This window comes from Oreochromis niloticus, unplaced genomic scaffold, assembly GCF_001858045.2.
Source record: "Oreochromis niloticus isolate F11D_XX unplaced genomic scaffold, O_niloticus_UMD_NMBU tig00003499_pilon, whole genome shotgun sequence".
Classification (NCBI taxonomy): Eukaryota; Metazoa; Chordata; class Actinopteri; order Cichliformes; family Cichlidae; genus Oreochromis; species Oreochromis niloticus.
In genome coordinates this window covers 29,531-40,925 of record NW_020327877.1, presented here as the reverse complement: position 1 = coordinate 40,925, position 11,395 = coordinate 29,531, and the positions used below count along the sequence as shown (strand labels likewise).

The 11,395-nt window shown below is 44.6% G+C and overlaps 1 protein-coding gene across 1 annotated transcript; it reads right to left on the bottom strand.

Annotated features, from left to right (window-relative positions):
• Positions 1-2,392: 2,392 nt before the first annotated feature.
• LOC112845141 (uncharacterized) lies at positions 2,393-3,846 on the bottom strand (the record flags this gene model as incomplete). The annotated part of the gene is made up of 2 exons (XM_025904692.1): positions 3,218-3,846; positions 2,393-2,845 (listed from the first exon to the last, which is right to left on the bottom strand). Coding segments are annotated over exons 1-2 (912 nt in total), but the record flags the coding sequence as incomplete, so codon positions are not given.
• Positions 3,847-11,395: the final 7,549 nt, after the last annotated feature.

Here is an 11,395-nt window from a genome sequence, read left to right as displayed (position 1 = left end):
ACTTTCAGGGCATTAGTTTCAAAATGTCCGCACATGAATATCTAAAACACCTTAGAAATAACAGCCTGGAGTTTTCATCGGAATCAGTCAAACTCTGTATTGTCAACAATTGTCAACAACCACTGATCAAAGCCCTCAGAGATGTCCCAAATCACAGATCCTGAATTATTCTGATGACAAATCAAATCAAATCAAATCACTTTTATTGTCACATCACATGTGCAGGTACACTGGTACAGTACATGTGAGTGAAATCCTTGTGTGCGAGCTTCACAAGCAACAGAGGTGTGCAAAGTACAATAACATAAGAACAAGCAAATATAAGAATGGCTAAATCTGAGAATTATATGAATAAATATATGTACAATATAAGAGTGTATGCATATTACTGAATGTGTATACTAAATATGTAGGTCTACGTGTGTGTATATATGTGTGTGTGTGTGTGTATACATATTTTACAAATTAAATAGAGTAAAAATAAAATAAATATATAAAATATACAGAGGTTGGTAGTTGGATATTGTGCAAAACAAGTGGCATTTATATACAGTATGGAGTGCATAATGTTGAAGTTCCAGTAGTGAGGGTGAGGTGTCTATGACGTGTTCAGCAGTCTGATGGCCTGCTGGAAAAAGCTGTCTCTCAGTCTGCTGGTACGGGACCAGATGCTGCAGAACATCCTTCCTGATGGAAGTAGTCTGGACAGTTTATGGCTGGGGTGACTGGAGTCCTTGATGATCCTCCCCGCTTTCCTCAGGCACCGCTTCCTGTAGATGTCCTGGAGGGAGGGAAGCTCACCTCCAATTATCCGTTCAGAGCACCGCACTACTCTTTGGAGAGCTTTGCGGTTGTAAGCGGTGCTGTTGCCGTACCAGGTGGTGATGCATCCAGTGAGGATGCTCTCAATGGCACAGCGATAGAAGGTCCTGAGGATGCGGGGGCTCATGCCGAATCTTTTCAGTCTCCTGAGAAAGAAGAGGCGCTGTTGTGCCTTCTTCACTGTTTTGTTTGTGTGTACTGACCACGTAAGATCCTCAGCCAGATGTACACCAAGGAAGTGGAAGCTGCTCACTCTCTCCACAGCAGCGCCATTGATGGTGATGGGGGTGTGTACTTCTCTGCACCTCCGGAAGTCCACTATCAACTCCTTTGTCTTTGCAACATTGAGGGTGAGATGGTTGTCTTGACACCAGTGGGTCAGGGCGCTGACCTCCTCCCTGTAGGCCGTCTCATCACCGTTGGTGATAAGACCCACCACTGTAGTGTCATCCGCAAACTTCACAATGATGTTGGAGTTTCTAGTGGCCGTGCAGTCGTAGGTGTAGAGTGAGTACAGGAGAGGGCTCAGTACACACCCCTGTGGAGCACCAGTGTTAAGTGTGATGGGGGATGAGGTGGTGCTGCCCAGTCTGACCACTTGGCATCTGTCAGACAGGAAGTTAAGGATCCAGCTGCAGAGGGAGCTGCTCAGTCCTAGATCCTGCAGTTTCCTGTCCAGCTTCGAGGGAACGATGGTATTGAATGCTGAGCTGTAATCTACAAACAGCATTCTCACATACGTGTCTCTCTTCTCCAGGTGTGACAGGGCAGTATGTAGTGTCAGGGCTATGGCATCATCAGTGGACCTGTTGTGGCGGTATGCAAATTGTAGAGGGTCCAGTGAGTCGGGTAGTGCAGAGCAAATGAAGTCCCTGACCAGCTTCTCGAAGCATTTGCTCACAATGGGGATCAGGGCTACAGGTCGCAAGTCATTCAATGAGGAGATGGTGGAGGATTTGGGTACAGGGACGATGGTGGCCATTTTGAAGCAGGCTGGGACTACAGACAGAGAGAGGGAAAGGTTGAAGATGTGTGTAAACACCCCAGCCAGCTGAGCCGCGCATGACTTGAGGACGCGGCCGGGAATCCCGTCCGGACCAGTAGCTTTGCATGCGTTCACGTTCCTGAAGCACTTCCGCACATCCTCCTCAGACACAGTGTGCGCACTGACGTCATCCGCGGTGCGCACACTGTCCGGTCTCATGGTGTTCGCTGTGTCAAATCTAGCGTAGAATACGTTTAGATCCTCACACAGAGAGGCCGTGGTCTGCGGTGTGCTCATTTTCCCTCTAAAGTCTGTGATTGTGTTTAGTCCCTGCCACATACTCCGAGGGTTGTCAAACTGTTGCTCCACCCTGTCCCTGTACTCACGTTTGGCTGCTTTGATTGTCTTCCGGAGTTGGTAATGTGCGTGTTTGTAGTCCGATGTGTTCGCGGAGGCAAAGGCGGTGCTCCGTGCCGCCAGTGCCGTGCGAACATCTCTATTAATCCAGGGTTTTTGATTTGGGAAGGATTTAACTGTTCTGGATGGGACGACATCTTCCACGCATTTTCTGATAAATCCACAGACTGAGTCTGTGTACTCATCAATGTCATTAGCAGCCACATGAAACATTTCCCAGTCCGTGTGATCAAAACAGTCCCGCAGCGTAGACTCCGATTGGTCCGACCAACGGTGCACCGCCCTCAGGGTTGGAGCTTCCTGTTTCAGGTTCTGCCTGTAGGCGGGCAGGAGCAGGATGGAGCAGTGATCTGATTGGCCGAATGGGGCGCGGGGGAGGGCTTTGTATGCATCCCGGAAAGAGGTGTAGCAGTGGTCAAGTAGCCGGTCTCCACGAGTGTTGAAATGGATGTGTTGGTGGAGTTTTGGTGAAACTTTCTTCAGGTTTCCTTTGTTAAAGTCCCCGGTCATGATAAACGCCGCCTCTGGGTGTGCGGTTTCCTCACTGCTGATCGCGCTGTACAGTTCCCTGAGTGCTCGGTCAGTGTCGGATTGTGGGGGAATGTAAACAGCCGTAATAATATATAATATTATTACTATATATATATTAATATATAATAATTATGGGGCGATCGTGGCTCAAGAGTTGGGAGTTCGCCTTGTAATCGGAAGGTTACCGGTTCGAGCCCCGGCTCGGACAGTCTCGGTCGTTGTGTCCTTGGGCACGACACTTCACCCGTTGCCTACTGGTGGTGGTCAGAGGGCCCGGTGGCGCCAGTGTCCGGCAGCCTCGCCTCTGTCAGTGCGCCCCAGGGTGGCTGTGGCTACAACGTAGCTTGCCATCACCAGTGTGTGAATGTGTGTGTGAATGGGTGAATGACTGGATATGTAAAGCGCTTTGGGGTCCTTAGGGACTAGAAAGCGCTATATAAATACAGGCCATTTACCAATAATCACTGCTGTAAATTCCCTCGGTAGCCAGAATGGCCGGCACTTAATCATCAGGTACTCCAGGTCCGGTGAGCAGAAGGATTTGACCGGGTGCACGTTCGCATAATCACACCAGCTGTTGTTGATCATGTAACGCACACCACCGCCTCTGCTTTTCCCAGTAAGATCCTGTGACCTGTCCGCGCGGTGCACAGAGAACCCCGGTAGTTGTATTGCGGAGTCTGGTACCTTGTCCGATAGCCAGGTTTCTGTGAGGCAGATCACGCAGCAGTCCCGCATCTCTCGCTGGAATGAGATCCATGCCCGAAGCTCGCACAGCTTGTTCTCCAGAGACTGCACATTAGCCAGTAATAAACTGGGTAACGGTGGTCTGTTAGTGCGCCGTCTCAGTAGAATCAGAACGCCAGATCTTCTCCCTCTGCGTCGGCGTTTGCGGCCTCCTGGGCCAGAGAACAAAGGCATCTCAGGTGAGATGAATGGGGGGTCTGCAAACAGAGGGTCCGTGTTGCAAAACTTGAACTCCGGAAAGTGATGAGAAAGTTCATCTCTTATGTCCAGTAAGGTTTGTCGGTCGTACACAAAGAGACGTGCTACTCGTGAAAAAATAAAGGCAAAGTAAAATTAAACACAAAAACCAGCTGTTGCTTGGGGGTGCTCGCGACGAGGCTGCCATACTCGGCGCCATCTTGGCGACAAGAAAGAGCAGTGAAAGTTTCAGGCTTTTATCTTTGATAGTTTTTCAGATATTCAGTTTCAAACATTGCCTCAGATTTCAACGGATCGTTTTTCAAAAATATCTAGGAGACTTCCAGTCAGCATGCGACCCGAGTAGACGCAGGAACAAACTGCTCCGGTGAATTTAACTCCGTTTTGACCAGTTTCTCCAATTGCCACCTTTAAGCCGCTTAGACTCGCAACTACTTTTCTAGTGTTTTGAACACTTTTGACGCTTTCCAATGGCTTCTAAGAGTGCAACAGCAAACAAAAAGGAGGACACTGGAGGCTATCATCACGCTGCTCCAGCAGCACTGAGATGAGTTAGCGTTTGTATTTAAATCCTCATTTAATGCCCTCGATTCAAAACTGGACCAAGTACGACAAGCCCTAGAGCAGGGGTCTGCAACCTTTTACACCCAAAGAGCCATTTGGACCCGGTTTCCACGCAAAAGAAAACACTGGGAGCCGCAAATACTTTTTAACATCTAAAATGAAGATAACACTGTATATATTGTTTTTTACCCTTGTGTAAACAACTAAGGTGTGCTGCTTATGAAATCCATGAAGTGCTACAGAGAAAATTACATTTTATTTATGTAATCAACACATTTTGAACTCGTAAAGAAATATAACAAAAGCAAAGACACCCAGCTGAACTAAAATGATCCATGTAGCAAACAAAAACTGTTGTCAGCCGCCACCCTTATATCTCCTTTGGGCTTTTGGAGCCTTGACCTGACTTTTAAAAAATAATTGGTAAAAAAGCACTATGCTGCTGAAAGATGAAAAATAGATATTTGCAAAATTCTGCCTAAATATGTATTTTACCTGGTTAAGGCGTGCGGCGGGGGCGTGGTCTGCAGCGCCGCTGCAGGGGAGGCGGACGCACCTGAGCGGCACCCGCAATCACGCCTCGCCGCCTTAAAGTCTGTGCTCTCTCTGCTGTTGTTGTTGGTGGTGTGTGTCGGGCTGTGAGCTGCGAAGCTACAGCCGGCTGTATGCGTACAGCAACCGTGTGTGAAAAGTGGTCAATAAAGAGATGCTGAAAAGCGCGTTCATGCAAACATCGTCGGGTCTGCCGTGGTATGTTTACAATGGGACTTCTGCTCCTGAACCTCTGCGCACAGCGTCTGCTAATCGGTGCTGTGCGAAGTCAGTTTACGCAGGACTGTAAGCTGTCATCTGTCGTCTGTGAGGCGTGAGCAGTGTTTGTCTTTAACATAGTTCACGGTGGAGCTGCTGACATAATGTGGATCCGAAGATCCATAATTGGCCTACCTGGGGTTGAAAGTCTCGATAAATGCAAATGTTCGGCGGCAATACCGGCTTCCGCGAGTGTGACGCTTATATTGAGCGAGGAAAAAATAATAGAATATAATTTTATATTTATATTTCAATATCACAATAATCTTCTAATTTAGAACTACAAGTTTAAAAGAACTAACATAAATAAAATACACTTCAGCGAAATACTTCTAATTTATTTTCCCAAACCACGCGGAGCCACACTATAAGGACTAAAGAGCTGCATGCGGCTCTGGAGCCACGGGTTGCCGACCCCTGCCCTAGAGGAACAGGCCGAGAGAGTTTTGTCCTTGGAGCTTGCAACTGAAGACCTGAGCCAACGAGTTGCTGACCTTGAAAGCACGTCTTCCGCTCTTCACAAAGGTAACAGCCAGCTAAAGAACAACGTCACCGATCTGGAGAGACATAGTAGGCGTCAGAACATCCGCGTCCTTGAACTGTCTGAAGACACTGAAAGTGGGCACCCCACTCACTTCTTTTCCAGCCTTCTCTGTGAGTAATTGGGCAAAGAAATACTTCAATCTCCACCGGAGCTTGATAGAGCACACCGTTACCTTGCAGCGAAGCCGCCCGCAGGGCGCCCATCTCGCCTGGTGATCATCCGCCTGCACCGATACAAGATCAAGGACCTCATCATCCAAGAAGCTAGGAGGAGAGGGAAATTCGACTACCGAGGTGTGCCTATCCGAATTGTGGAGGACTACAGTCCTGAGGTCCTCAATCAGCAGGCGCAGTACAAGGACATTATGTCGGAGCTCTACGGGCGAGGCCTGAGGCCAGCTCTCCTTTTCCCAGCACGGCTTCACATAACGCAGGCCAGCGGCGCCAGAAAGTTTTTCAGTTCCGTGGACAAGGCTCAACAGTACATTAAGAGGTTCCCAAAGTCTCCGGAAGCCCCATGAAGAATTATTACTAATAAAACAGCGACACCAAATGCAGGTACCAAACATTCCATACATGTATAGAGCCGCAGTCTGGATCCACATAAAACGTTGCTTTTCCCCTCCGAGTGCAGCTATACAGTCTGAATGTTATAGTACTGAAATGCTGATTATTACTTTCAGTGTGTGAATGTGTGTGTGAATGGGTGGATGACTGGATATGTAAAGCGCTTTGGGGTCCTTAGGGACTGTTAAAGCGCTATATAAATACAGGCCATTTACCATTTACCATTTAACTCCATAATTTTTTTTTTCTTTGATAAATAAGGAGGTAACCTCATTGACATCTACCCGTTGCATGGAGACGGGGAGCTTTGTTATCTATCAGTAGCCTTCTGTCTGTTCTCATTCAATAATTCAGTTATACCAGTAGTACTTATTGAACTATATCTGCCTTTTTGTATTTGGTTGTTCGTTTGTTTACATACATGGACTCTGCTTTGAAAGACTCCAGCAATTACATTTGGACTTGGTGGCTGATACACAATCTCAAAACTTAACAGTAAGATAAGGGGTTTCAGCTTACTATCCTGTGGTCACCGGAGCAGTGGTTAGATTGCTTTAACACCTAGGTTGTTGCTATCATAGACAGGAGGAGTAACACTTTAAATATGTTAAGTTTGAAGAGCTCGCTGCTTGTTCTTGTTCTTTTTTTTGGCAGCCATTTTCTGTTGTGGGGAGGGTTTGGGGAGGGTAAGGGTCACTGCTATGAACCTCATACACTGACTTGGTTCTCTTTTCTTAACCTGTTCTGAACTAATTTCCACCCACTGTAAAGTTATTCTGTTCTTATCATCTAAGGCCAGTGTGCATATTGTCTTTACTCTATAAATCAGATGAGTCTGCAGTTAAACTTTCTAAGCTGGAATGTTAAAGGTCTAAATCATCCAGTCAAGAGAAGGAAGGTTTTCTCACATGTTAAACACCATAACACTGACGTGGCTTTCCTGCAGGAGACCCACGTTAGGGCCTCTGATAATGTCCGTCTCTTCTCACGTTGGAGGGGCCAGTGTTTTCACTCACTTTTCCAAGCTAGGGCACGTGGGGTCTCTATATTGGTCAGGCAGAACATTCCCTTTGAGGCTCACAATGTCGTAGCAGACAAGTATGGCAGTTATGTCATAGTCAGTGGGAAACTGTATAACAGTCTTGTTGCCCTAGTAAATGTGTATGCTCCTAATACAGATGACGAGAGTTTCTTTAAACAACTATTCTCCTCTCTACCCGACTTAAACATCTACTCTCTTTTTCTGGTGGGTGATTTTAACTGCTGGTTAAACCCAGCCCTGGATCGCTCATCCACTAAGAGTAATGTTCTCAGCAAATCTGCATCTGTCATTCACGCCTTTCTATCAGAATATAGAATGAGTGATGTTTGGCGTACCCTAAATCCTCATAAAAGAGATTACTCCTATTTTTCACATCTGCACCATACATATTCAAGAATTGATTACTTTATCATTGACACTAATCGTCTGCAGCAGGTCCACTCCTGTGCCTACCAAAACATAGTTATTTCAGATCATGCCTCTCTTACTCTGTCTCTGTCTCTTTCACATCCTCCTGTTAAAGCTGCACAATGGCGCTTCAATTCAACCTTTCTGTCAGATGAAAATTTTGTAATGTTTATCCAGGATGAGATACGCTTTTACTTTGCCACCAACTCTTCCCCAGAGACTTCCAGCCTTGTTTTATGGGATGCCTTTAAGGCTTATATCAGAGGCCAAATTATTGCTTATTCAGCAAGAGTTAAAAAACAGTCCACCCATGAAATAAATAAATTAATGCAACAAATTAAGGAGACCGATGAACAATATGCTCTCAAACAGAGTCATGAAATATTTAAAAAGCATGTAGAACTTAAAACAAGACTTGACCTACTCACAACGTATTCAACTGAACGTTTACTCTTACATGACAAATCAAAATTTTATATGCATGGTGACAAACCTGATAAATTACTTGTGAGCCTTCTAAAAGGTTCCTGGGCGAGGCAAAGTATTATTAAAATTCGACAACAAGATGGCAACATAGTCTAGGATTTTTACTCACAGCTTTACACCTCAGAGTCCCAAACTGACTCCAATGCAATTAATGAGTTCTTAGCTAAACTTGATATTCCTGAAATTCCACCAGAACTTAAAACAAGGCTGGATGAACCCATCTCTCAGTTAGAAGTTTCCTTGGCTATAGCTTCAATGCAATCTGGCAAGTGTCCAGGTCCGGATGGTTTTCTGTCAGAATTTTTCAAACACTTCTCTTCATTACTGTCCACACAGCTTAGTGCAACCCTCACGGACTGCATCAGACAAGGATCTCTTCCTCAGTCATTCTATGAAGCCTGTATTATACTTATTACAAAGAAAGGAAAAGATCCGTTGGAATGTGCCTCCTATAGACCCATTTCTCTATTGAACACAGACGCCAAAATATTAGCCAAGATACTTGCCCATAGACTAGAAATAGTTCTTCCAAAAATTATTTCAAAAGACCAGACAGGCTTCATTTAACATAAGGAGGCTATTTAACATAGTTTACTCAAGCTCTACAGACTCTGATGAATGTGCAGTCGCTCTCGCTGAAAAGGCCTTTGATCGAGTTGAGTTCAACTATCTCTTTGCAGTCCTTGATAGATTTGGCTTTGGAGCAAAGTTTACTTCATGGATTAAATTACTCTACTCTCAACCATCTGCTACAATACGAACTAACCTCCAATTGTCAAAACCTTTAAAACTTCACAGAGGCACACGCCAGGGATGTCCTCTCAGCCCCCTGCTTTTTGATCTGGCCATAGAACCCCTTGCCATTGCGTTTCGCAGTTGCAAAGAGATACACGGCATTTGGAGAAACAATATAGAACACAAGGTCTCGCTCTATGTAGATGATCTGCTGCTTTTTATTTCTAAGCCCTTAGCCTCATAACCATCTGCATTGAATCTGCTTAGTCAATTTGGTCAGATTTCAGGGTATAAACTGAACCTTAGTAAAAGTGAGCTCCTCCCGTTAACTAGCAAAGCAAGTATGTTAGACTTCACCAGCTTGCCCTTCAGAGTTGAAAGGAAAGAATTTACATATTTGGGAATCACAGTGACAAAAAAACATAAAAACCTTTTCAAAGAAAATGTGAGTGCATTGCTAAGCCAAGTGAAGCGGTCCATCACCCACTGGACACCACTCTCTATGTCTCTGGTAGGACGTATCAATTCAGTTAAAATGACCATTCTACCCAAATTTTTATACCTTTTCCAGGCCTTACCCATTTTCAGTCCCACCACTTTTTTCAATGAGCTGGACTCTGTCATATCATCTTATTTATGGCAGGGTAAACGCCCAAGGCTTAATAAGAGGCATCTTCAAAAATCTAAAATTGAGGGTGGGTTTGCACTTCCCAACTTTCATTTTTATTATTGGGCTGCTAACATACGATGTTTGGTGTTCTGGTATTTTTACCACAATCGGAGTGGTTGTCCTGACTGGGTGACTATGGAATTGCATAGTGACAACAGTATATCCTTACCAGCTGCACTTTGTTCTCCACTCTCATCCTCTTCATTCAACTCCATCCCCAACCCCATAGTGGTACACTCATTAAAAATATGGGGCCAGTTTAGGAAATACTTTAAACTCTGTGACTTCTCCCTTCTCAGCCCCATTGCATCTAACCATCTCTTTAAACCTTATATCCAGGATGGTGGGTTTGTGGAGTGGCACAGAAGTGGATTAACTTGCTTTAAGTACCTATTCATAGCCAACAAACTAGCATCATTTGAACAACTTGCTAATAAATATAGTCTTCCACCATCACACTTTTTCAGATACTTGCAAGTCAGGCACTTTATTTGTTCCCAGACTTCAGGTTCAAGCCCTCCACCAGAGCCTACACTATTAGAAACTATCCTACAACTCAATCCAACCAAGAGAGAGCTGATTTCCTTGCTTTACAATAAAATGTTAAATTTGACACATATCTCTTCATCCAAGCTCAAGACACTGTGGGAAGAAGACTTAAATATGACAATCTCTGACGAAACATGGGCCTCTACACTCAAACATGTCAACACAACATCATTATGTGCCCGCCTCTGTTTAATCCAGTTCAAAGTGGTGCATAGAGCCCACTTCTCAAAATCCAGAGTATCCTGTATCTACCCTGAATTCACTCCATATTGTGACAGATGCAAAACTGCTGAAGCCTCACTGATCCACATGTACTGGTCTTGTCCCAGTCTCGTTCAGTTCTGGATAGACATTTGTCATACCCTGTCCAGGATTCTCAGTGTGACGCTGGCCCCTGGCCCCCTTATTGCTCTGTTTGGCATCAGTGGGAATGAGGTGCTTGTACCGGCCTCTAAAATCAGGCATTATCATTTTGTTCGCTGTTGGCCAGGAGGGCAATCCTACTGAGGTGGCGGGACGCTACCCCTCCCACTCACAAACAGTGGTTATATGACCTCATGGCATGTCTAAAACTGGAAAAAATAAGACACTCACTCCAGAACTCTACTGGGAAATTTCAAATCATGTGGGGTACAGGTCTAGGGCAGTGACCTGGGTGGGAATGAATGGGATTATTTTGCAGGGATTATGTTACTTTGAGATATAGCATACATATGTTTATATTTCTCTTTCTTTCTTCTCTTTATTTCCCTTTTTTCTTTTTCTTTCTTTCTTTTCTCCTTTTATTTCATGGCAGAAGATACATTTCTGAATTCATTTCACAGCCTAAATGTACTACTTAACCCGAATGTACAGATCATCTGTAATCCTTTTCTTTTCTTTCTGTTTATATGTATAACATATATGTTTATGTTTATATGTATAAAAGGCAACCTCTTAATAAATTAACATTGTTTAAAAACACACATCTAGAAAAGTTTTTGATTTTAAAGTTTCACAGCAATCATTATATATGTTAAAGGTTTGAACCATGAAAGCTTTGTGGAGACGGTCGAGCAGTTTGAGTTGATTTGAGGTTAAATGTGAAAGGTCGAGCAGGTTGTTGGTGTATTCATGTCTCCTCGCCCACCTCTGACCACAGCTCCCACAGAGAGACAATCATCCTTTGGTGCGTTCAGCTCTATGTTTTCATTCTTTGGTTTGTACGAACACCACAGAAACTGCAGACTGTAAACTTTCTGCTGAACACGTCAGTTTGAACATTGCGGTGGAACGAACGCACCAAAGAAATGGACCAAACGTTTGACACTAGAGTTTCTGT